This window comes from Eulemur rufifrons, chromosome 16 (genome assembly GCF_041146395.1).
Source record: "Eulemur rufifrons isolate Redbay chromosome 16, OSU_ERuf_1, whole genome shotgun sequence".
Classification (NCBI taxonomy): domain Eukaryota; kingdom Metazoa; phylum Chordata; class Mammalia; order Primates; family Lemuridae; genus Eulemur; species Eulemur rufifrons.
In genome coordinates this window covers 434580-461805 of record NC_090998.1, presented here as the reverse complement: position 1 = coordinate 461805, position 27226 = coordinate 434580, and the positions used below count along the sequence as shown (strand labels likewise).

Below are 27226 nucleotides of genomic sequence, written 5' to 3'. Positions count from 1 at the left end.
TGACCGACACTCAGCCAAGCGCCTAGCAAAATACTTTCTTCCTAAGTTTTCATCATCATTGTCTTCTTTAAAAAACCAAAAACCTGTTAATATAAACAGCAGAAATAATGAAAGCCTCTAAGCCATTCGGGTCCAGGCCCCCCCACCCCAGCGAGCTAACTGGTCAGCAGAAATTGCAAATAAAGCTTAGCGCGCAAGGAAAGCTTCTTAGTGGTCCTTGCTTCTTCACTCTGTCTCTATGGTAATGGATCCCACTACTCTAGCCACTTCTAGGTCCAGACTTTCTGGGAGACGTCACTGTTGGCAGATTTCAGGAAGCAGGCCTCTTCCAAGTGTGGGCCGTTTCCAAAAGGAGACGTCAGCAGAGTCTCAGTTCATTCTCCAGACCAAACACTTTGGACTTAAGGTTCTTCAGTTCTCCTTGTATCTTATGTGCCCGTCTGTTGCTGTCCCGGACCTCACAAAGAATGGCAAGATCCTGGTTTGCCCGGGCATTAACCGTTGCCTAGGGATTTGAAAAAAAGAAGAAGAAATGATGACTGCACACATCAGGGGAGAGTCAGTTATGAAGACCAGGCTACGCTGGCTCCCTTTTATGGGCTTTTGAGCACATAGAATAAATGCAATCCTTAGTTTGTTCAATGACTGACAGAAGAAGGAAAATGTAGAATTAAAGCAGAAAAGGCAGGACACTCTTTCTTCTCCATACAATAGGAAAGGAGGCTTGAGATAGAGATCAAAAAACAACTACGACTGGGTAAAAAGAAGAGACCGATATAAACATTATATGGGGTAAAAAGTATCTCCGCTTTTCATAATTAACCTGTTTGGAGCACAGCAATCACTGAAGATATGTGACTAACTGGTTAAACCTCTTTAAGAAGGCTCCTGAAGCAACCTGATTTCTAGAAAGCTGTGTCTGAATGGGAAAAACTACTTATTACTGCTTTTCCCAATTGTGAAACAGACATAATTGTTTTAGTCGACTTCTTGAATTGGGAGAGATGACAGTTTCTGTTAAGTTTAGCTTCCATGGAAATAGTAACGATGCAGTCATTCAATTATTTCAGTCTATTTCTGTTTTGCTTCTAGTGTGTGTTTGTTGAACTGATTTTCAGGGAGCTTAAAGGACGGTGATCATTAGCCTCCACCAGCAGGGAAACGGCACATCCTGCTTCGGAGGGGCCCTTCTGACCCTGTTTCCTCACCTCCACCTCTTTTCTCCCTTGTGATAATTCGGGACCAGCAATTACCTTGTAGAGCATTTGCTCCAAGTCTTTCAGTTTCTGTCGGAGAACCTTAATATCTGTCTTAAAGCCTTCTACTTCCAAGACACGTCGATGCTCCAAGGCCTCGTAGCGTTTTGTCATTATCTGTAAACGCTTCCCCATCTTGTTAGTGCGGTCCTAAAGGGAGAAAGGGAAGGCATTTATGAAGAGGAGGGAGCATTCCCCTGAGCCATCTGCACGTCCCGTTCCGTCCTAAGTGGCAGAGAATTTTGGACCTTAAAGATCTCTCTCCTCATTCCCTCCTCCTCACGAATCCGGGCAAGTTCTTCTTCTAGGGAGATGCACTGCTCTTGATACATGTTCGACAGCTTTTTCTCTTGCGTCAACTTATCCTTTAGGGACTTCAAGTCAAAGGGACAAAAAATATTAATACTCAGTTATACAACTTAGGTAATTCATACAACACTTAGAAAGAAAGAAAAGAAGAAAAGAAAAGAAAGGATTTCCAGAATTACAAAATGAGTTAAGGAACAAGATGACAAGGAATTCTGAAAAACATCTGAAAATCTACTTTTAGACTATTCTCTTAAGCCCTTTTTCTAAAGTGTACATAGTAGAAATTCTTTAAAATAAAACAAACATTTTTGGATCTGGGAAGAGTCCAATAACGAAGCTCAGAATCTGTCCCAAGTAAGATGTTACAATACGTTTTGGGCTACCTTTCTGAAGTTCTTTAAAAAGGGAGAAATATTAACAACAATGACTATTATACATGCTCCACTGAGCAGCCAAAATGATCTTTTAAAAACCTAAATGAGATCATTTCACTTCCCTGCACACAATCCCTCACAGACACGATGATGTCCAGAGCTGAGTCACGTGCCTCACCATGACCTCCAGGCCCTCCACGATGGCTACTGCCGCCCCTCCAACCTTCTTACACGCCACTTCCTCCTTGCTTATTCCTCTGCAACCACAAAGACATCCTTCCTTTTCCTTGAACGTACCACAGGGCCTTTGAACTTGCTCGTCCTCTAGGTCTGTATGGCAAGCCTAGTCTACTTCCAGGTCTCGGCACAAACACCAGACGTGAGAGAGTATCCCGTGCTCCCCTTCTAAAGTAGGCATCCAGCAATTACATATAATCTGCATATAATTCCCTTATTGCCTAAAGCCACTTTTTGATAATCTACGATTTTCTTAGTTAGGTATTTGTTGTTTCTGCTTTTTCTCACCCATTAACATATAAACACCACGAGGGCAGACCTCGTCGAGATCATGTACTGCTGTAGCTCCAGAGCCTATCTCATAGTAGGAGTGTAATAAACATTTGTTGAATGAATGAATGAATCAACAGTCTAGTATTTTAAATCCCCAAATACTGTGAGGATCAGCTACTCTTTGAAACCTATTTCTTGAGGCTGCTGCTATAACAGCTTCCTGGACTGAATGGATCTTATATGACAATTCATAGGTTCTTTGGAATTCTCTCAACTCTTCCAGAAAAATAAACAATATCTGTAAGATAGATATAAGGACATTACCTTAATATATTCATTTTGGGTATGATGACCCTCGTGCATAACTGGCAAAACTTTTCCAACTTTATCTTCTTTCCTCTTATACTGCACCCTATATTGCTTAATCTTTGACATCAAATGATCCTTTTCAAGCATCCATGACTTCTCTTTATTTTGGTTTTCAAATTTGAGTTGCAAAAAATCTTTGGTGCTCTCATAGAGCAGTTCTTGGGTGTAATGGAGACTGTGAAAGCAAGCACAGGGTGGACATGAGGATGCTTACACAGCACGTCTGAAATAAAGGGTTATTCTAAAAGGGAAGATACAGGTTCTTTTAAAATTGCACAATATATGAATTTTGTAAAATATTATTAGCAGTTTTAAAAATGAGCTTAGTCTGATCACTGGCAATCTTACATGTTTTACTGGGCAAAGTGTAATGTAACCGCTCATGCTCACGGATTCATAGACTGGTCTTTGTGAATATTTTCCTGAGTACTAATTTCAGGTTATATGATTAGAAAGGCTACAGAAATACTTACACATAGCCTGCATAAGTACAGACTATTCCCAGGAATAATACAATAAAGAACCAAACCATGGTGTTCTGAGTGAGGGTTAGTTCTAAAATATCAAAAACAGCTTTGCTTTTATTTATGCTGTGCGCCAAGTGTAACTGCCCTATATCAAAGTCTTGTCCTATTTTTCCACGATCAACTTCCTCTATAAAGTCATCTCAACAATTTTAGCCCATTTTAATATTTCCATTCCCTGAAATTCCACATCAGTTTTAATATATACCACTGTCTCATAATCTAAAACTTGCTTATATACTATGTCATATTTTAACTGTCAACATGTATTTTTTTCCCAGCCTGAGTGAAAGCATATACCTTATTTATCATTTATTTTTGCCCCACTGCTACCAGATTGTCAAGGACAATACCAACTACTGGATATACACAAGGCGCTAAATAGATTCCCGATGACTATTTCTTGAGACTTAGGAATAGACAAATGATGTTTCCATCAACACCTAGAAAAATACTGTATCGAATGCTCTGCTTGCAAGAGTATTAAATACCATTAAGCAATCACTATAGTTTTCCACTGAACAAATAATGTCAGATCCACTTGGTTTTCTTTACAAGTAACAGGGTACATAGATGAAGGGAAAATGATAGCATAGTGCCAGGCACAAAGTAGAGTAAATGTCACCAGAGGAACATATCTATATCTAGTCAGGGGCGTGTGTGTGTGTGTGTGTGTGTGTGTGTGTGTGTAGAGACTGATTCAGTTACCACAAGGATCTCTCCTGCTTTCAATGAGTTCTTTGATTCTGTCTTACATTATGTTCTCAGTTACAAACTGGGAGAGTATGGTCTTGTTAAAATACAGATGGTTTGAAAGTGACCCCCAAAGGGCAGCCACTACTGGCCTTGGATTTCAGGCCATGCAGCACCCTCAGGATGATCTATCCAAGGGAAGGACCTGATCATGTACTCAGATATGCAGAGAATGACAAACGAGTAAGGTTATTACTATTCTGGGATACAGATATAAAATTACAAATTACTGTGACAATTTAAAAATATCAGTCCCTTAGAAACAAAACCCAGTGAAAAGTCAAGATGCTATGTTTAATTACAAAAATACCAAAAATAAAAATGAAGATGGAGAAGTACTGGCCAAATGCAAAGACATTACACTATGTTAAAAGAAACAGCCTGTATGGGCCAGGACATATTTTCTATCCTGCACTGATCAGAGATTCTAATTTGAGTGTCATGTCCAATTTTAATCACCATACTTTAAAATGGAGAAAGAAACACTAGAAAAGTTTGAAAAAATAAAAAAAAATGATAAAATAAAGAATATAACATGAAAAAAATATTTTAAAATTTAGGATGTTTAATGCAGAAAAGAGACAGTGAGGTGCAACTTGATAAGGACCATTAAAGTGTTAAACGAACATTTATTGTGTGCCTGTTGTGCACAGAGGTCAGGGCAGAAACTATATAGCAAGACCCTGTGACCAACGACATAATTACAATATGTGGTGACAAGCGTCATCGTGGAGGCACACTAATCATTATGGGAATTACAGGAGGAAGAACTTAATTCAGAGAAGGGGGTGACATTGCTTAGCAAGGTGCTGCCACATGACAAGTGTCCCATGAAAAGCAGTTATCATTAGTCTGGCTGAGGCACAAGGTGAACCACAGCGACAGGGGAGGGGCCGAGGCTGAGAGGCTGACGTGGTGTCAGAGGGTGACGTGCCTAACGAGCCATGCTAAGGTACCAGGACTTTATCATAAGGTAAGTGGAGAGCTACCAAATGTTTTTAAGCGGTTGATAACTCCTAATGGAAGAACTAATTCCTAGTGAGTGGTAAGGAAGACAGTAGAATACAAAGGGACCAGTGACAGGAAGAACAGTTAGATTATTGCAACAACTTGAAGAAATAGAGCTTGAATCAATGTGGGAAGAATGAGAGGGCAGAGAGTGGATTTGGGAGGCTTCTCAGGTTTACAATCCAAAGGATTTGGAGTTAAGGAATAAGAAGAGTTAGGAGTTGAGGATAATCCTAAAGTTTGAAGCTTGGGAAACTGAATGGAGGTGACATGATACCGTGAAACTAAATGGGGAAAGAATGAAGTACTAGGTTTGAGATGGGGGAAGGGAGTATTTGTTGGGAGGAACAGTTTGGTTTCAGCAATGGTAAATTTGAGGCGAACATATTCAATTGAGGACGTCTTTACGGCACAGGTCTGGCCACTGGAAACACACAAAGGGCTGAGGGTGGTTAGACAGGTGCTGCAGAAATCAAGGGAGATGAATTTCAAGAAGGGAGTGATTGGTGACGCCAAATATGAAGAGAGATATTAATGACAATAAGGACCGAAAAGAGAACAAGTCTTAGAAATTAAGAAGGCGGCCGGGTGCAGTGGCTCACACCTGTAATCCTAGCACTCTGGGAGGCCCAGGAGGGTGGATGGTTTGAGCTCAAGAGTTCGAAACCAGCCTGAGCAAGAGCGAGAACCCCATCTCTACTGAAAAAAAAAAAAAGAAAAGAAAAAAAATTAGCTGGACAACTAAAAATATATAGAAAAAATTAGCCAGGCATGGTGGCGCGTGCCTGTAGTCCCAGCTACTCGGGAGGCTGAGGCAGGAGGATTGCTTGAGCCCAGGAGTTTGAGGTTGCTGTGAGCTAGGCTGATGCCACGGCACTCTAGCCAGGGTGACAGAGCGGGACTGTGCCTCAAAAAAAAAAGAAATTAAGAAGGCAATGATGACCTCAGACCTCAGAAAGGGCATGTTTAGTACCATGGTGGGGATGAAATCAGACTGCAGAAAGGTGAGGAAAGGCAAGCAGGTAAGGAACAAAAACCATGAGTATAGAGAGTTTGCAGGTTTTTTTTTTTTTTACAGGTATGTAAAGTCATGTTTTCCATATTAAAGGGCCAAACAAAAGAAAGGGGCCCTATTACATTTAGTCAGATGGCTAAAAGAATGTTTCTTAACCACCAGAAACAAGCTAAAACGCTAAAACGGTTAAAAGGAGTGTGTAGAATACTCACCGGCTCTTCAGGAAGAGACTCAACTGCATACCTGGCAAAGCCTGGCCACTCACCTACCTAGAGGCGGGGGTGTCTGACGAAGACAGTTTCTTCAAGGTTCCTTTCAGTTCTATGATCCTAGGCTGCTCATGTACAGAACTGCTAACTTTTCAGCCATTCAGAAACATAAAACACCTTCAGGTACAGCTCTCTGGCCACTCACCTTTTGGTTAGCTCTTTGATTTTGTCCTGATTTCTCTGGTGCTGAACTTGTATCTCCTCAAAGCGGATCTGTCTGTCCTCCATGAGCCCCTCGACGTGTTCCCTGGAGAGCCTAGTCTGCTCTCCCAGCTGAGCCTGCAGCGCTTCCACCTAGACACGCCGACAAGGGGTCAGGCAGCCACTCCTGCTTCCACGCCCTTCATCTGCTCAAAGTGAGCCTTTCTCCAGAAAAATTGTAAAACAAACCAACAAAAACTCCAACCACACAGTAGCAAATAGTAGAAAAATTTCAACCCTGATCTTCTTAATGTCTCATAAATGGGGTCAGGCTATACAAGAGTAGACTCTGTTCACACCAAGCCCAGGATGCACATCACACAAGGGAAGCTACAAAAATTGGTTTCTTCTATCCTATGACTTTGCATTTTCACTGTCTCCCTTTTGGACTTATACGACTTTCTCCCTTTTAAGACACCCTGGTTTCCATAGCAACAGAATGACTCTTTTCTTAGTTTTTGGTTTCAAAACATAGAGCAAAATGAATATAATGTAAATTTTTTCTGAGTCTGGCTGTCGTGACTCTATATGGAGATATTGGCCAAAGGTAGAAACTGTCATTTAAATCAATGGAGCCCCACCCCAATAAGGACAGGAACTTATGGAACTAGATGAAAAGTCATGGTTCCAAATGACATACAATTACCAGGTGGTTAGAGAATAATTCATTACTTTGCTAGCCTTTAGAACCCATGCACCAAGTAAATGCGTATACCCCCAAATGTCAATCATCAGCATGGATAAGTTTCTTCCCTCTGTAAGGCTCTGTGTATCCCCCAGGCCAATCACAAAGTGAATCCTTACTTTATCATATGACGTTTTGTTGGGTAGAGCTTAGCATATTGAATAGAAGGTTCAGAGTAGCACTTCTAGGATGTTCAAATAGAGAATGACGGTTTTAAAATATAAGCTCTTGGAAATTAGGAGCAAACTTAATTTTCTTAACCTGTGTGCAAGGAGATACCTATCATATGATACTGAAGGTATGTTACAGAACTCTAAACTTGTGGATAGAAACCATCTTGGTCTGCCAAAACTAATTTTTTACCTGTAAGATGAGTGTCTGTATATCTTTTTGGTAATGCTCAGAACTTTCTTCCCTCTCTCTCATTGCTGGTCTTCTTTTGCTTACTTTAGGATCTAAAATAACAAACAAAAATTCATCAAGAAGACTTTGCTCAGCTTTTCTTTCTGTTGTTCAAGTATCAGCATTACCTGTGCAGAGAAGTTCAGACTCATTTACTTATAAAGAGAACAAAAGAAAGAAACAGGAAAACATAATAACTAGAGTGCTTAACTTTTCTTTTTTCTTTTTTTTTAAATTATGGAACACTTCACGAATTTGCATGTCATCCTTGCGCAGGGGCCATGCTAATCTCTGTGTCGTTCCAATGTCAGTATATGTGCTGCCGAAGCGAGCACTGCTTAACTTTCCAAACAGGAATCTCTATAAGGGAACTCTGCAGGATGTCACCTAGATAATCATACTCATCTTTCGGCAGAATTGACTACAAATTTTCCTTTAGAGTTATGTCTATTTTCTTAGTAAAATACTATTTAATCAGAATGGGTAAGAGGAAAAACTAGACATTTTGGTTATGACGTATCACACAATTTTCAAAAGACAAGGTTATTTTTTTTAATAATGAAAAAAATTTCATACAAATAAAATTGAAAAAAATTTTCCTACAGACTGATTAATTGGTATTACCCTACTCAGAAATTGCCTTTCAAACCCGAAGGACCTATCTAAGACAAGGTTATTTTAAAAATAAGCAACACTAGGCCAGGTGCGGTGGCTCACGCCTGTAATCCTAGCACTATGGGAGGCCGAGGCAGGAGGATCACTTGAGCTCAGGGGTTTGAGACCAGCCTGAGGAAGAGTGAGACCCCGTCTCTACTAAAAATAGAAAAATTAGCTGGGCATGGTGGCATGGGCCTGTAGTCCCAGCTACTCGGGAGGCTGAGGCAGGAGGATTGCTTGAGCCCAGGAGTTTGAGGTTGTAGTGAGCTACAATGTCACCACTGCACTCTACCTGGGGTGACAGAGTGAGATTCTGACTCAAAAAAAAAAAAAAAAAAAAAAAGCAACACTAAAAATTGCACTGAACAAAATTTAATTTCTTGGATGATTCAAAGAGTTCATTAGGATCTTAGACCACCAGAGGCATCATACGAATATCAATTATCACTGTGCAGGAGGAAAACATTTCTAATTATTCTCACTGTGATTTTCAATTCTATGTCAGTGAGAATTCCTAATACGTAACGTGGTTGTTACCTGTTTTGAAAGCTGAAGATTCATTCTGTTCACATATGTCTACAGCCTGGATAGTCTTTTGGAGAATGCTGACCTGAGGAAGCACAAAACAGCATAGAAGTAGCCTTCCTATAAATGCAATAGTTTACTTTTTAGCCTTAGCTCTACAGATCAAACACTATTAAAAGTTAAATTTGTCAAAATTGACATACTTTTGACAAATTTAAGGATGTCATGCATATGAGAAATCACACCAGCAAAGTAACAAACTGGATAAAACCCAGTGTTGATGATATAAATGAAAAATATAAAATAAAATTGCAGGGCTATTCAACAATACATGCTTTAAAAAAATCAGCTCTTTAGGCCGGGCGTGGTGGCTCACGCCTGTAATCCTAGCACTCTGGGAGGCCGAGGCGGGTGGATTGCTCAAGGTCAGGAGTTCGAGACCAGCCTGAGCGAGACCCCGTCTCTACTAAAAATAGAAAGACATTATATGGACAACTAAAAATCTATATAGAAAAAATTAGCCGGGCATAGTGGCGCATGCCTGTAGTCCCAGCTACTCGGGAGGCTGAGGCAGTAGGATCGCTTAAGCCGAGGAGTCTGAGGTTGCTGTGAGCTAAGCTGACGCCACGGCACTCACTCTAGCCTGGGCAACAAAGTGAGACTCTGTCTCAAAAAAAAAAAAAAAAAAAAAAAAAAAATCAGCTCTTTGACAAGGACCTTTAGGAAAGTTGTTGACGTATACCAATGTAGATATGCATAAAAATGCTCATGAGAAACTGTCCATAAAAGTGAAAAAATGAAAATAGTATACATGCTCATAAATATCTCTATATGAATGGGAAAAGAGCTGAAGTATACATACCAAACTATTAATAATGGTTTATCCCTAGGGTATAGGATTATGAGAAACTGCCAGTTTTATATGATAGATTTCTGTACTCTCTGTGTTTGTTTTAACAAAGACCATGTATAATGTTCATAATCAGTATAAACAAAGATTAAAAAAGAAACTGAAGTACCAAAACTTCCTCCCACACAAAGTCTGCTCCTGCTTGCCTCTCTAATCTCAGCTAAAACATCTACCCCTCTGTGCTTTAGATTTCTAAATGATGAAATGGGGTAAACAATGCTACTTCCCAACGTTTTTGAATAAAAATGCTTTGAAAACTCAGGTAGACATGGGACTATGATGGCTAATTCTCCACCAGTTTTCTTTAGCAAATACTACAGTTGTTCTGATTATGGACTCCAGCCTGTGTTTTCTAAAAGCCACATTCATGTTGTTATACCAAAGATTACCTACTTTATGCGGAGGCTCCTTATAAAAATAGGTCACTTCTCCAGCATCTGTTCCCACGAGAGCCAAGAGATTCTGAATCTTTTTCTTGTCTTCTAGCTCCCTGAAATTTTCACGGAAAGTAAGTACACATCATGCATTCCAAGTAACCTTTTCTATTTAAAGGCTCTCCCTTCTGATTTGTTTTTAAGACAATAGTAACCTGAAATTAAAATTGAATAGGACTCATCTAGACCTTTAAAACAGCAGGGATTTCCATTCCGAGTGAAAGGGCCAAGAAATAACTTCTCAGCTGAGTCTAGAAGGGACTGTACTGGATGCTGAGGTGCACAGCACCGGCCTTCCTCCTTGGGACTGATGGGCTCATCCCCCAACCGCCAGGAACGTGGCCTGCCGATTCCTCACAGTTGCATTTCTCTCCAGAACAGCTCTCAGCCAAAGGGAACTGCCTCACTGAAGTTCATTCCTCAGGGACAGCCCATATCTAGTGCCTGGTCAATGAGGGGTACAAAAGTCCAATCCCCTTACCCCAATTCTGGATCTCTGAAGGGCCATCCCCACCTCAGAGCCCCTGTGCTGAGGCCTGCTGAGCCAGTTTAAGCTTTCCCTCTGCCCAGTTAGACTTTATTTCCTCATAGGTGATTACTCCTCAGAGCACTTCCCCATAAACTTCCTGCAAGCAAATCTCCATTGCACAGTCTGTTTCCCAGAGAAGCCAACCTAAGACAGCTGCTATCAGGACTGGACCAAGAAAGCAACTCTAAAAAGGGATTTCAGAACCAGTGATATGGAGACAGTTTATAGAACTCAGTGTCCCTAGGAGCAAGATAGGTGGGTAGTCAACAGGGTACAGCTTAAATCAGGGGTGGGGAACATTTTCGTGTTGCAAGGTTGCATTCATTTAGCTGTAATCAAATAAGGCTGCATTCAAGAAACTTCAATTAGATATACTTAAAAATGTACATTATTTTGTAAAAATCTACTATGTATTTAGTAATTTCAAAAAACAAAAACTATTTGTTAATTTTAAAGTTAACTAACCTTTTAATGACTTTGTTTTGTCTGCTTTTTGTTGGAAAGCATTTGAATATTTGGTTGCAGCTTGGAGGTCAACGGTTTCAGTTGATCCTCTAGATGGGTTTCAGTCATCTGTGACCTTAAGGGCATCCTGATTTGGGTCAGGTAGGAGAATGTAGATTCTCAGCAGTAAGTGGTTGAAAAGCAAGAAAGCATATTTTGGGCATGTTGCCGAAGGCATGGGTGTTCTACTGCATTTTCCCATATTTCAATCGGATCTTTCTTAGCACCACACAATGACTTTAAAATTTCATCTACTGAGAGCTCAGTCAATTCCATCTGTAATTCTTTAGGTGCCTTGGTGGTATCAACTAGGTGAGGCTGAAATGCTAATTTGAGTGTGATGTCATGATTCTCAAAGTCAGTGAACCTTTCATTGTGTTCTCCAATTAATAGGTGTATAACAGCTGTGTATTCTTCAAATGATTCTAACTGGGGAAAACATTCATTTGAAATTTCCTTTTGAAGAAGAAGTGTTCTGAAAAAAGATAGCTTTTTTGAAATGCTTGGATTTTTTGCCACATATCATTTATAGACCTAGTTTTACCTTGCAAAGAAATATTCAAGTTGTTTTGATTTGACATGATACAGAAATGCTGCATTGCTATAGAAGTCTTAATCTTCTTTCAGTAATTCACACTGCTGATTCCGTTCTTCATAAAATTTAACTATCTGTTCTCACAGAGATAAAATTTTGGCCAACACCTGTCCCTCTGATAGCCAACACACTTTGGGATGATACCGCAAATCCACACTGAATACCTCATGTTACAAAACTGATGATGCCACGTTGCATTTGCACGAATACAGTTAACAATACTTATAACTTGTTGCAAAGTGTCACTTAAAATAGTAGCTGTAGCACAGAGATTTTGCTGATGCGAGATACAATGAGAAGAAATGAGAGCATCTGGATATGTTAATACTTTATCTGTGCAATAAACCCTTCATGTTTTACTGTCGTGGAAGGTGCACTGTCTGTACATACACTCACTAAATTTTCAAATTCAGTCCAACTTCATGACATTTATCTTGAAAGTCGCTGAAGATATCTATTCCCTGTGTTGTGTACACAAGAGGGCCCAAAGCGAGTAACTCTTTGTAGCAAAGAAAATCTTCCATTATGAAGTATAAAACCTGCACCAAGTCAGTAGTATCAGCTGATTCATCCAAAGCGATTGAATAATATATATTTTCCTTTTGAAGTATTGTATGAAGTTGTTCTGTTAACTTGAAGGCTAATTCATGGTGCTGATCAGTTATGGTTCTTCTTGAAAGCGACATTTGTTTGTGCTTTGAAATGTTATTGGGGTCTAAGCATCCTACAACTTTGACAATGCATTCTTTCAAAATTTCTACATCTCTGAATGGCTTTCCTTTTTTCCTGAGTATATAAGCTATTTTATAAGTTGCTTCAGAGGCATTATTTCCAGGTCTTATTGCTGCATGAAAGAATTGTCTTTGCTTTTGCTTTTCATCTTTTAATTTCTGTAATAAATGTCACACCTCTCCCTCTAATTTAAAATATCTGTAGTCCTTGTGAGTGTTACAATGCTGATGAGCATAGAATTTCTTTAATGTCGATACTACAGTATCACAAAGCAAGCAAATCATCTTATCTTTAGCAGAAAACGAGATAATACTGCAATCCCAGTCCTCATTAAAAAATCTGTTTTCTTCCTTAGGCATTCTCTTGGTCTTCTTTGACAGGATGTGCCAGTAAGTAGACAGAATTAAAAAATACTGTCGAGCCATGCAACTATTCACAAATTCCACTGCAAACAAAAACACAGTGCACTGCTGTCAAAAGCTGACAGAAGAATGGCACACTCGACGCCCATGAACTCTCACCACCCAGCCTGGTGCGGCAGTGGCCCCAGTCAGGCGGGGAAGTTGGAACTAAAGCATGAGCGTAGCAGCCGTCAATTTAGCCCTTACGGCTTTACTAATGTTCTAATTGTGCCGGTCAATCTGGGAGGATTATTTTGTTGAAACTTATTTTATTTTTTGGTATTTTAAATATGTTCGTTTTAAAAATAAAATAAAAATATAAAAGATGAGAAAAATGTACTAATAAAAATAAAAGGATTTGTTCTGTAAAATTTGGATTCAGTCAAAAGGCCATCCTTAAGGACCTAGAGGGCCACATGTGGCCTTAAGGCCGCAGGTTCCCCACCCCTGGCTTAAACAATCAAAATAAATCAAAGACAGAAAAGAGGCCGAGGACTGCACTCCATACAGAATCACAATCCCTGACTCATTTTCCAGATCCAAGCCAGTTTTAAGGCCCAGACACTGCTACCTAAAAGAAGAGGCTGGATCTTCCTAGAGGTAAGGCCCCGTGACACCACAGGGTACCTGTACGTGGTAGTGACTTCCCGACTCCTCCCCCATTTATGCAAGTGAATGCATGTGGGCGTGGGGGCGGCGGCTACCAGGCGTTTTAAGCATTGCTGGATACAGGGTCTGGGCCGACATGGGTACCTGACAATCTGAAGCATCATCATGGCACTGGGGCATATGGGGACCATGTGATAAACGGAATTCTGGCCCAGGTTCAGCTCACAGGGGTCTACTGGATCCACCAATCAGCGGTCGTTTTCCAAGTTCCCAAATGTATAAAATGCACATACTTGGTAGGTGGCAGAACCTCCAAATTAGTTTCTTGGCTTTGGGAGCAAGTGAAGTGAAGGCCTTTGAAACCTCCCTACCAAGATAGTAAATAAAGACCTTAAGAATGCAGTGGTGGAGTCCTTATCAAATCCTCATTTCATTCGTCAGGATGACCCTCACCAAACCAGATGGATTCTGGAGAATAACAGCAGACGCCTACAAAGTAGGTCCCAATCTCAGTCCCTGCGCCAGATGTAGTATCTTCGCTAAAGCAGATTAATCTTGGTCTCAGGTACTTGGTATGTATGGCCACTGATTAGGCAAACGTATTCTTTTCCATCCCACAAAGGACCAGAAGCGGTTCACATTCATGTGAGGTGGGCAACAGTGTACTTATATAGTCTTTCCCTAGGGCTATGTTAACTATTTTACTCTCCGTCAACACAGTATAAAAGGACCTAGATCTGGCTATTTCACCAATCACATTAGTTCACTGTTGATGATATCATGTTAAATCAGACTGCATAGACAAGAAACAGCAGGCGCACTGCACCTTTGGTAGATACATGTGCTCCAGAGGGCTGGAGATAAACCCTACGAAGCAAGCACATCAGTGGAGTTTTTAAGGGTCTGATCTCGGCCCGCCAGGACATTCCCTCCAAAGAAAACAATAAGTTATTGCATCTTGCACCTACTACCACCAAGAAACAAGCGTGACGCCTAGAAGGAGTCTTCAGGTTCTGGACACAACACATCCTGTACTTTGGAATACTGCTCTCACCCATATATCAATGACGTGGAAGGTGAACTTTCAGTGTGGCCCGGAGTTGAAAGGAGGCTCCACAGGAACTCACCACAAACAGCTCTGCTGCTTAAGACACGCGACCTGGCAGACCCTGTGGTGTCTGTGGTGGGACAAGGTGCCAAGTGGAGTTCATGGCACATCCCATTATGAGAATCCTAACACAGTCCCTCTGAGACTCTGGAGCAAACCATGCTATCTACAGCTGAGAATGATACAACATTTGAAAAATAGCTTCTGGCATGCACCTGACCATGGGACATCGAGAAACCATGTGGCTAAGTCTTTTCAGCAAATCGTGTTGGGAAAACTGGATATTGACATGCAAAAGAATGAAGCTGGACCTTTACCTAATACCGTATATAAAAATTAACTCAAAATGGATCAAAGTCCTAAACATAAGAGCTAAAATTATAAAATTTATAGAAGAAAATATAGGAGAAAAACTTTTTGACATTGAATTTGGTAATGATTTCTTGGCTATGATACCAAAAGCACAGGTAACAAAAGAGTACATCAAAATTAAAAACTTGTGTGCACCATTTTAAGGAAGTGCAAAGGCAATCTACAGAATGAGGGAAAATATTTGCAAATCATCTATCTAACAAGGGTTTAATATCCAGAATATATAGAGAACTCCTAAAACTCAACAATGACCAAAAAAAAAAAAAAAAAGGAAACACAATTCAAAAACAGGCAAAGGACTTGAGTAGACATTTCTCCAAAGAATGTGTACAAATGGCTAATAAGCACGTGAAAAAATGCTCAACATTATTAATCATTAAGAAAGTGTGGCCAGGTGTGGTGGCTCGTGCCTGTAATCCCAGCACTTTGGGAAGCCAAAATGGGAGGATCACTTGGGGCCTGGAATTCCAGACCAGCCTGGGCAACATAGCCAGACCTCATCTCTACAGACAATTTAAAAATTAGCCAGGCGGAGAACTGCTTGAGCTCAGGGGTTCAGTGTTGCAGCAGCTGTGATCACGCTGCTGCACTCCAGCCTAGGCAATAGTGTGATACACTGTTTCCCCTGCCCCCCCAAAAAAGAAAGAAAGAAAATGCCAGTCACAATGAGACCCTCCCCCATGCCCATTAAGATGGTTACTATCAAATAAACAGAAAATAACAAGTGTTGGCAAGGATGTGGAGAAATTGAAACCCTCGTGTACTCTTGGTGGGAATGTAAAATGGTGTGGCCACTATGGAGAACAGTATGGCAGTTCCTCAAAAAAATAAAAACCGAATTACCATGTGATCCGATTCCACTTCTGGGTATATGCCCAAAATAATTAAAAGCAAGGTCTTGAAGAGTTATTTGCACACCCATGTTCATAGTAGCATTATTCACAATAGCCAAGAGGTGGAAGCAACCCGAATGTCCACTGACGGACGAATAAACAAAATGTGGTCTATACAAACCATGGAATATTGTTCAGCCTTCAAAATGAAGGAAATTCTGCTACAACATGGATGAACCTTGAAGACAATGCACTAAGTGAAATAAACCAGATAGAAAAGGGCAAATACGGTATGATTCCACTTACTTGAGGTCCCTAGAGCAGTCAAACTTAGAAAGTAGAAGGGTGGTTGCCAGGGGCTGGGACAAGGGGGACACGGGGAGTGATTGTTTAATGGGTACAGTTTCACTTTAGGAATATGAAAGAGTTCTGGGGTTGGATGGTGGTGACGGTTGCACAATAACGTGAATGTACTTAATGCCACTGAACTGTACACTTAAAATGGTAAATTTTACGTTCTGTATATTTCAAAACACACACACACACACACACACACACACACACACACGAGCACTGTAGTGGACGCTGCAGTGTACTGCTCAGACGCCCCCTTCAGGACCCAGACACCGATTTCCCAGGAGCTGAGTCCTTCTCTAAGAATTGGCTGAAGGGGGCTTCCTCTGCCAAGTTTACACCCCCTCCCTGGGGACAGCCTGCGTCCTTTGACTGGTCAATGTGGGGATATAAAAGTCTGAGTCCTTTGGCCTCTGAAAGGCCACCCTAGACGTAGAGCTCCCTGTAGCGCTGGCTATGCCCTCTGTTCCCACTACGATCACAGTTCAAATTCTCCTGCCCAGGTCTGCTCGTGGGTATTACTCCCAAGAGCCTCCCCAGGAACTGTCATGCAGGGAAATCTCTGTCTCAGAGTCTGTTTCCTGGGGAATACAACCTAAAAGAATGACTGTAGAGAAATTTATCTTTTTAAAGGTAATTTAGAGTTATGACTCCATTTCCCTTCTCCTGCTTGGTACCTGATTCTCAGTCGGTCATTTTCTGAATAGAGGCGTAAAACATGTTCCCGTTCTTGGAAGAGGCAGACTTGCATATCACTTAGAGCTTTCTGCAATTCAGCAATCTCTTCCTCCCGCTGCTGCAAATCCCATTCAAGTTTATGCTGCCAAAACCAAAAAGATAATTGAAAAGATACTGAGTTTCAAAAGAGTATTTGTTATTAGATGTGGAGGAGTCAGTTCATGAAGAAATGTTCCAAAAGTGAATGGTTTCACCAATACTGAATTCAAATACCGCATCAGGCTGTATATAGACTTGAGTTTAAAAGCTACAGGATGAGTGTGAAGTTTGCATATAATGTCAAAGCTCTCGTATCTTCTTTTTACAGACTATAGAACCCAAAATGCCGTATGACTCACCTGTTCCATCCACACTTTTTTGGTAATGCTTTCTATATTATAAGCATTATTGTGACATCCGGGAAAATAAAGATTAAAATATGATTCCTGTCTACAGAACTGAGGAATTTCATGGGGAAGGAAACATGCAAACAACTGAAATAAAATAATTATTTAATGGAAGAGCACGCAGGGTGAAATGGTGTGGGGGAAAGTGTGACAGGAGTGAGTATCTCGGAAGCCGCTGGGACATCAGAGACTGCCACCAGACAGCCGACACTTGCAAGACTGCAAGAGAGACGAGCAGAGTGAGAACTCTCAGAAAAGGGAGCAGCAAATATTGCACCATGAAAGAGCCTAATATGTTTGTTAAAAGGGAAGGAAATCCTGTCTCATGCTGTAACGCTGATGAACCTTGAGGACATTATGAAATAATGTGATATAAGCCGGTCACCAAAAGAAAAATACGGTATGATTCCACTCTGTTTCACGAAGAACAGGAAGAGAGGGGAAGGTCGATGTGTACCTGTATCACTTCACTTCAATCCTTGGGATAATAATGTTATCATGGGTAATAGGGATTAAAGTGATTATGGTTTTATTGGAATAAAAATCTAACTTTACTGAACATATGGACAGATGGATTTTCAAATTAGTTATTTTTGCTTTTGTAAGCAATGATGATCTATGGCAAAACTTACCAAGTGGTACTGTATAAAGATATTTGTCTATTCTTTGTCAATTTTAGATTTTGTCTCAATTCTATATTCATAATATACTTATATCTATAGAGAAATACTTGTGATTGGACTATTGATGAAGGGTAATGCATGGTGTATGCACTGCTTAAGCTGCTAATAGAAAATGCATCAACCTCTCTACAGCAAACTTCAAGGTACACATTTGTATTTTATGTAAAAATTCAGATTTTACTTATTCTTACATTGGTGGGAGTTGTTGCCAGTAACTTAAAGGCAAGCAAATATTTTTGTTTACTACCCCTTAGTGCAATAAAAACACATATAATGTGGCATTTTCATTAGGCAAGACTTGCTTTTTACATTTCACACAAGAATTCAATATAAGCCAGGCGTGGTGCCTCACACCAGTAATCCTAGCACCCTGGGAGGTCAAGGGGGGCGAGGATCACTGGAGGTTAGGAGTTCAAGACCAGCCTAAGCAAGAGCGAGACCCCATCTCTACTAAAAATAGAAAAATTAGCTGGGCATGGTGGCACATGCCTGTAGTCCCAGCTCCTCGGGAGGCTGAGGCAGGAGGATCACTTGAGCCCAGGAGTCTGAGGTTGCTGTGAGCTATGATGACGCCATGGCACTCCAGCTGGGGCAATGGAGTGAGACTGTCTCAAAAAAAAGGAAGAATTCAATATAACCGTTTCTTGAACAAAATGACCAGAGTAATAACAAAACTATCTTTGGAAGAAGTGTTTAATAAGCATATTTTATTTAAATAAATCCTCCAGAAGGAAATGGAGAATGGCCTTTACTTAGAAGGTGGCTGTATAAATAGTTCTCTCTCGAACTTATCTGTATAGTGTAGCAACATTTCCTTATTGGAAACGTCTGTATATCTATATCACAGTTCCCCAAAGGACTTTAAAGTCTCAAAGTTCTGCGTGTGTCCCTTTGGCTTGCTTCCCTCTTTTTTTTTTAAATTAATTATTATTTTTTTTTTTTAAGACTAGTCATGTGCAGTAGTGAGGAGGGGAAAGTGGTAGAACAAGGAGTTCAATCTGTAACTGACTGTGAACAATCCAGTGAGACAACTCACTACCTTCGGACCAGCCTCGCTTGCTTCCCTCTTGACTCCACCCCGGCTCGTCAATGGTTCATCACATCATGATCTCCGTCTTCATAGACTCCCGTTGGGACATTCCTCAGTCCCTCACTGGGGTCTGTTTCAGTGTTGCGGGAGGGCTTGCCTTTCCCTCTCTCTGCGTTCTTTCTCAGAGTGTGTCAGGCGGTCCCACCGTGTTTTCCGCTTGCTTTCGACACTCAGCTCTACCAGTCTCGCCTCTTTTTGAACTGCCTTCCGCAGAGATGGGTGTGAAGACGTTGGTCATCGTCATGGAGTAACCCTTCACATTTAGATTTAGGGTCCTCGCCAAACAGTTAAATGGCTTTTCTGTGAAGTGCACCTGCACCTTCTTGGTGGGGGCTTGACGACTCCAGCCACGTAACGTGGACTTTCACAAGCATGTCTGACTGTCCCATCCACAACGGACTGCTTGTCACTGTACACCCTGTTATGACAGGAACAACCAGGACAGCTGGCTTTTTAGTGGAAGGACATTCTACTTTCTTTTGTGACTTCTGCTGCATTGTGTTTTTTCTTTTGTAATTGAGATTTTATTGGTTGCGTGGAGAATCAGTATGCAGACATTTCAATTTGTACACAGTTCTTAACATACATACCAAAAATCTGAAAAGCCATGTATTGTCATTCCCTTTTAAACAGTTATTCCAGTGACTTTCCAGCTTGAAATTTGGAAGCAAATTTTCCTTAAAAAGATATCAAATACCAGTACCTTCAGATGTTGATAAGCTGTTACGTAAGTCCTACCAAGTCAGAATGTAATATCATACACATTACACATTCAAATTTTCAATCTTTCACAGCACATTAACAAAGTTACTAGGAAAACAAGACTACTGACAACCAAAGATATTACAGAGTGCACACAATTCTGACAGGGAGAGCCACAGGCAAGGAGTGGCTTTCTTTTTTTTCTTTTTCCTGAGACAGGGTCTCCCTCTCTTGCCCAGGCTAGAATGCAGTGGTGTCATCACAGCTCACTGTAGCCTCAAACTCCTAGGCTAAAGCGATTCTCCTGCCTCAGCCTTCCAAGTAGCTTAGGCTACATACACTCGACACCACACCTGGCTAATTTTTTAATTTTTTGTACAGATGGTGTCTCTGCTATGTTGCTCAGGCTGGTCTCGAACTAACTGGCCTCAAGAGATCCTCCCACCTCGGACTCCCAGAGTGCTGAGATTATAGATGTGAGCCACTGTGCCCAGACATGGTGTGTGGTATTAATCAGATGTGGCTTCTTTCTCTCCTGGTTCATCAGAGGCTGGACTCTCAGTTTAGTTCCTCTATTTTCTGCAGGTAAATCTTCTTTAGTTTCTTGCTTAGCCACTTTGGCCTGTTTTCCCTTTGCTCCCCTTTTACTTTTGTTTGTACTTTTTTGTCTAAAGATTTATCCTTCACTGCTGCTTTGTTCGGCTTCATTTCCACTTTTGCAGGAGCAAGTTTAGCTGACAACCTCACCTATCTTCTCTGCGGCACTTCCTTCACAGCCGCGTTGGCTGAGCTGACCTTCCACTCTGGAACGTGGTGGCGGGGAGGGTGCCTGCTGGGTTTCTGAGAGCCTCCGTGAAGCTGGGCTGCCCGCCACTGCCCGTCCCCCGCCTGCGGAGCTGCCGAGTGCATGGTGCTCTTGCTTTCTGTTTCAGTCTTGGATTTTTCAGCTGTAAGGACATCAGGTGCTCTTTTTCTAGTGGTCTTTCCCAGCAACACTGTCATCTCTTCTAGAGTTTTCTGTAGCTCTTCCAAAACTGAAGCCATGGTTAAGCTGGGTTGGGCCAAAGCCCCAGCTCTAGCCTCGCAGGGGAGTGAACAGGAAGAGGCACACCCAGCGTGCTGACGATCCCCTCCTCAGCACACACCCAACCCTGTGCCAGATTGTGGCCCATCGCTGGCACTTGGCACCTCAATTCTATGATTAGTTAAAAAAAAAAAAAATCCAGGCTGGGCGTGGTGCCTCACGCCTGCAATCCCCAGCACTCTGGGAGGTAGGATGATTGCTTGAGCTCAGGAGTTTGAGACCAGCCTGAGCAACAGCAAGACCCCATCTCTTAAAAAAAAAAAAAACGCAGAAATACACACACACACACACACACACACACACATTTAATGTGATAAAAATGACATATAAATGTTTCCCCCCCAGAAAGCCTAATATGTTTGGACAACTACAAGTATTTCAGTATTGCTAGAGTGAAAAGTATGAGGCACACTGGGAGGTAAGAGACCAGAGGCTGGGACACTGGTGAGCAGGATATTGTGACAGTTGTGTGAGACACGAGGGTCTGAACTGGCATCACAGCAGTAGTGACAGAGGTGTGGGAATGGATTAAGCACTATGTAGGAAGCAGAATCAGTAGGACTTGCCTTATGATGAAATGCAGGGGGCTGGGCAGAACTGTAGGCAATGATACTAGGAACTCATACAGAGAATAACGGAAGGTTGAGGGGTAAGGAATGGAGGGAGGGAAATGGTAGCAGTACGTATGTGTGGCGGGAAAGGAAGGTAGAAAAAGATCAGCTCAGATAAGGAGCTCAGGAGGAAAGTGAGTCAGGGTTAGTTACTGGAATTCGCCATCACATAGTAGTAGTATAATGCACGGACACAATGAGATTACTTACAGGAGAATCTGGAGGAACTTTGACATTTTAAGACTAAGGACGGGAAGCTGTTAATGGAGACTGCGAAGAACTGATCAGAGAGGTTAGATAGAAACTAGCAAAGAAAAATGATGCAGAAATCAAGAAAGGAAGAGAATTTTAGGACAGGAGAGGTCGAGAGTGACAAACACCACAAAGGCCAAAAAAAGAAGGGTAAGGTTGGCAAATAGGTGCTTGGAGAGACCACAGGGGGCACAGTTTCAGTGGAATGGTGAGAACAGAGATAAAACTGCAGTCAAGGAACTTCCCACGTGGTGAATGGGAAAGTCAAACTATTCTAGAAGTGTGGTTGGTGAGAAAAGAAAGAGCCATCTATCTATCTATAGAAAAAGAGTAGCAGGGCTGGGTGTGGTGGAGCACACCTGAGTCCCAGCTACTCAGGAGGCTGAGGCAGGAGGATCGCTTGAGCCCAGGAGTTTTTGAGACTGCAATGAGCTAGGATCACACCACTGCACTTCAGCCTGGGCGACAGAGTGAAACCATGTCTCAAAAAAGCAAAAGCAAAAGCAAAAGCAAAAACCCATCTTTAGTTGTGCTTCCCCCTTTAGGTACTCTTTTTTTTAGAGTGCAATCATACCTCACTGCAGCCTTGAACTTGAACTCCTGTGCTCAAGCAATCCTCCTACCCCAGCCTCCCCAGTAGTTAGGACTAGAGGTGTTAGCCACCAGGCCAGGCTTACTTTTCCTTTAGGTTGGGAAAGAAGGTTGAATATGTTTGTATACTAATGAGAAAAAACTAACGTCAAGAAAGAGATTAAAAATACAACAGAAAGAGGAGAGAAATGATGGAGCCCAGTTTCTAAGGAGGAAAAAGGGATGAAGGCCAGAGTGAGTGTTGGATCAATCCAGCCTGAATAGGCAAAAACGACGCCTTGTTCCTGAAGCAACAAGAAAGAAAGAGATGGATATAGATGGAGGTGACTATGTGTGGATGGGCAGGAAGGGAGTCCCGTATGACAGTGGGAGCTGGGACGCAAGATGACCTGTTAAGAGAGGAAGGCTAGGAAGAGGCTGCAGGCTGGAGAGAAGGCATGGCACAGATGTGGAGGGAGACGGAACTGAGTATGGAGAGGTAAGAAAATTGCTGTGTAGTGGTTGAGGGTACAGCTAGATTGTTTACCATCAGTTCATTCTGTAATGATTTGTGATCTTTGTAGAACAGTGGTTGTCAATCAGGAATTTTGTACACACACCCCTACTACCTCCACACACCTGTACAGAAACATCTGGCAATGTCTGGAGATCCATCCTTCCTCCCTCCCTCCCTCCCTTCCTTCCTTCTCTCTCTTTTCCTTTCCTTTCCCTTCCCCCTTTTGCCCTGCCTTTGTCCTGCCTTTGCCTTTCCTTCCTTCCCTTTATTTCTTTTCTTTGAGACAGAGTCTTGCTTTGTTGCTCCAGCTAGAGTGCCGTGGCATCGTCATAGTTCACCGCACCCTCAAACTCCTGGACTCAAGTGATCCCCCTGCCTCAGCCTCCCAACTAGCTGGGGCTACAGGTGTAGGCCATCACACCTGGGTTTTGCTCTTGCACAGGCTGTCTCAAATCCTGACCTCAAGTGATTCTCTCGCCTTGGCCTCCCAGAGTGCTAGGATTCCAGGTGTGAGCCACCACGCCCGGCCTGGAGACATTTCTTGATTGTCGCAACAGGGGGTGTTGTGCTGATATCTAGTGGGTAGGGGCCAAGGATGAAGCCAAACATGCACAGGAGAGCCCTCACAACGAAGAATCATCCGGGCCAAAATGTCAGTAATACTGAGGTTGAGGAATTCTACTCCAGGAGGATGAGTGGCAGAGAACTGGATTAAGCCGCAGTTGGGTTTTTGCTACGCAGGTGGAGCAAAAGAATAATTGATCAAGGGGTTGTTTGTAGACAGTTTAGTTACTACTGACGTGCAGCATCATGAAGTTTAGGTTAGAAGAGAAGGGCATGATGTCAGAAGCCGATATGCAGCACTGAGAAAACTGACAAGTCAGGAAGCTATGGACATAACAATGAAGTTAAGGAGTAGTCAGTATAAGGGGGTGAAAGAACTAGAAACATAAGAGAGGGGGAGATGTCAGAATTTAAGATTTTAGAGGTAGAGCAGTTTGGGGGCTTGTGATCCAAGGAGGGTCTTAAAAGGTAGGTAGCTTGGCTAGGGAGTCAAAAGAGAATATATTTTAAAAAAATTTTATCATAATTTTTTTTTGCAGAGACAGACCTTGCTGTGTTGCCCAGTTGGTCTTGAGCCTGGCCTCAAGCGACCTGCCTGCCTTGGCCTCCCAGAGTGCTGGGATTATAGGCGTGAGCTACCATGCCAGGCAAGAAAGAATATTTTTATAAAATACCTGGTTGTGATACAAGCTAGCATTTCTAGAGCTTCTCTACTGAATGAGTAGACTCATGAGATTCCTAAAAGGGCATCCATCATCTCTTTTTTACCTGTCCTTCACAAGCTTCTTTGTAGAGTTCCAGTTTCATCAACAGCTCCTCATTTTCTGCCTCACACTCAGCCATCTTCTTTTGATAATATTCCAGAAGCTCCTGAGAAGGGCAGAGTACGGCCAGACGATCCTCAAGAGAAGGCAAGGGAGTGGACTCCGCTGACCCCGCCATTCCCCCCGACTTGGTGGGGCCACTGATGGGGGCGGCAACGCTGTGCTTGGAGACACTTGTTAGCCTATGCAAAATTAGAAAGGATGTATTCATTAAACTGCGAACATTTATGACACATTATAATTTTTTAAATAAAAAGGGGGCTTATGTTTTAAAGTGTTTATAATTAAGGTGCTCATAAATCTTGAAAGCTTGATAGTACAGGTTAATGAATAATTTTATGAATTATCTTCCAAGTATCAATGGTTTAAAGCTAGATTCAAAATACACGTTAGAGCCAGGTGCAATAGTGCACCCCTATAGTCCCAGCTACTCAGGAGGCTGAGGCAGGAGAACAGCTTGAGCCCAGGAGTTCAAGTCCAGCCTGGGCAAAATAGCAAGACCCCATCTCTAAAAAAATAAAAATACACGTTAGAGACTAAAAGGATTGCTTAAAAATATAAGCTAAATAAGACCATACAGTAACAATTAGAAAATTTAGTACTGTGAGACATACAGTAATGAGGCCAGGTGCAATGGCTCACGCCTGTGACCCCGGCACTGCTGGAAGGCCAAGGCAGGAGGGTCACTTGAGGCCAGGGGAATATAGCAAGATCTTGTCTCTATAAAAAAATAACAATTAAAAAATTAGCCAGGCATGGTGGCACGCACCTGTTGTCTTAGCTACTCAGAAGGCTGAGGCAGTAGGACCCTTGAGGCCAGGAGTTCAAGGTTGCAGTGAGCTATGATCACAGCACTGCACTCCAGCCTAGCAAGAGCGAAACCCTGTTTCTTTTTTTTTTTTTTTTTTTTTTGAGACAGAGTCTCACTCTGTTGCCCAGGTTAGAGTGAGTGCCGTGGCGTCAGCCTAGCTCACAGCAACCTCAAACTCCTGAGCTCAAGCGATCCTCCTGTCTCAGCCTCCCGAGTAGCTGGGACTACAGGCATGCGCCACCATGCCCGGCTAATTTTTTCTCTATATATTTTTAGCTGTCCATATAATTTCTTTCTATTTTTAGTAGAGGTGAGGTCTCGCTCTTGCTCAGGCTGGTCTCGAACTCCTGAGCTCAAACGATCCACCCACCTCGGCCTCCCAGAGTGCTAGGATTACAGGCGTGAGCCACCGCGCCCGGCCGAAACCCTGTTTCTAAAGAAAAAAATAAAAAAGACATACAGCAATGGGAACAACCACATCAGATGTTAATCTCTAGATATCTGAACTGCACAGACTAGAACTAGATGTTAAAAATGGCAAGACTCGGATCAAAGGCTGGACAAGAAGTTTTTGTTTGTTTGTTTGCTTTTAGCAAACAAGAGACTTGAGCTAAAACAACAAAAGTAGAAAACAAATGGTACAAATGGCACATGTGAAAATCAATCCAGTTTGGCTGTCTGCAATTTACAACACAACAAAATAGACAGTCAAGTGGAGAAACTTTATACCAGGAGCCCTGAGTTATAGTCAGTGAATGTAGTTACTACATGTGCTCATTCTATTATAATAAGCATATAGAGATATTAAAATTTATTCTCAACTAGCATGAAGTAAAAATCTAACATTTTCTCCACATTAAAAGCTTGTGACAGAAATACTATTCTACGTAATGTTTCATAGTCTGCAAAGGAGTTATCCTGTAACAACTCTGGCGAACAGGTTAACAGAGGAACTGGGCGGCCTGCTGAAGTTGAGAGCTGCGGCGCTGACAGATGAGGACGACGTGTCGTGCAGCAAGTTGGTGGCAGAACCAGAACTGAAAGTCCTGCATTTGTACGCTGGTTGTTTCCTCTGTAATCCAGAATCCATGGGCACTGTGCCAGGCCCTCACACTGAATGAATCCGGCTATACCATGCAATATACACTGTTTATCTAAATTCTGCATAGAATGGAAGAATAGAGAAATGAGATCTAATACAGTTCACATCAAGATTTAGGAAGTATGTTTCCAAGACCCTTCCAGCTCCTATGCTAATCTGGACTAAGGCTACAGAAATTTTGATTCCTTATTTAGTAACTCAAAAATAAGCAAATGTCTTACTTTCTGCAGACAGGGGTATGTGTCGGGGTGAAGTTCATGCTGTCTTTTTCACACCTATCAAATACACAAAAATTCATAATGAGGGGCCAGGAACAGAAAAAAAACATATAGGATGTATAGACTAGTTCCCTCTCCATCATCTTGTTTGCCGCCTGGAAAGAATGTGATGTTTTAAAATGTAGTATTCTTTAAAGTAGTTCCCAATGCTGAAATTTTATGGCTTTTGAATTTTCATATGGTACTCTAGCTCATTATTTTCAAATAATAATTGGAATGACATTGAATATTTGAATAAATAAGCACACATAGGAAGAAAAGTCTCCTTAGTATTAATATAAATGTTATCTGCAACAACCAAAACCAAATCTACCATCTGCCAGGCATGGTGGCTCAGGCCTGTAGTACCAGCTACTTAGGAGGTTGAGGCAGGAAGGTCACTTTTGCCCGGAAGTTCTAGGCCAGCCTAGGCAACATAGTGAGACCTTTTCCTTTTTTTTTTTTTTTTTTTTTTTTTTTGAGACAGAGTCTCACTCTCTTGCCTGGGCTAGAGTGCCATGGCATCAGCCTAGCTCACAGCAAGCTCAAACTCCTGGGCTCAAGCAATCCTCCTGCCTCACTCAGCCTTCCGAGTAGCTGGGACTACAGGCATGCGCCACCATGCCCGGCTAATTTTTTTCTATTTTTAGTTGTTTGGCTAATTTCTTTCTATTTTTAGTAGAGACAGGGTCTCACTCTTGCTCAGGCTGGTCTCAAACTCCTGAGCTCAAGCAATCCTCCCACCTCTGCCTCCCAGAGTGCTAGGATTACAGGCGTGAGCCACTACGCCCAGCCTG

The 27226-nt window shown here is 41.9% G+C and overlaps 1 protein-coding gene, 1 non-coding gene and 1 pseudogene across 2 annotated transcripts; all 3 read right to left on the bottom strand.

Moving 5' to 3' along the window:
• Positions 1-217: 217 nt before the first annotated feature.
• CCDC77 (coiled-coil domain containing 77) lies at positions 218-26431 on the bottom strand. The gene is made up of 11 exons (XM_069491167.1): positions 26394-26431; positions 24204-24441; positions 16916-17058; positions 10161-10257; positions 8870-8942; positions 7637-7728; positions 6533-6681; positions 2774-2993; positions 1505-1630; positions 1254-1406; positions 218-505 (listed from the first exon to the last, which is right to left on the bottom strand). Exons 1-11 carry the CDS (start codon positions 26429-26431, stop codon positions 359-361), a joined length of 1476 nt encoding a protein of 491 aa, XP_069347268.1. The 3' UTR covers positions 218-358.
• On the bottom strand, positions 7907-8010 carry LOC138397701 (U6 spliceosomal RNA). Its single transcript, XR_011235832.1, has one exon. It is a non-coding gene; the product is annotated as a U6 spliceosomal RNA (small nuclear RNA).
• On the bottom strand, positions 20347-20881 carry LOC138396707 (non-histone chromosomal protein HMG-14 pseudogene; annotated as a pseudogene).
• Positions 26432-27226: the final 795 nt, after the last annotated feature.

Coding starts and splice junctions, on each gene's coding strand:
- CCDC77 (XM_069491167.1), bottom strand. CDS start 26,431: ATGAACTTCACCCCGACACATACCCCTGTCTGCAGAAA. Junction 7,729..8,869: donor ATCTTCAGCTTTCAAAACAG/GTAACAACCACG, acceptor TTGTTATTTTAG/ATCCTAAAGTAAGCAAAAGA. Junction 1,407..1,504: donor TGAGGAGAGAGATCTTTAAG/GTCCAAAATTCT, acceptor TTCTCCCTTTAG/GACCGCACTAACAAGATGGG.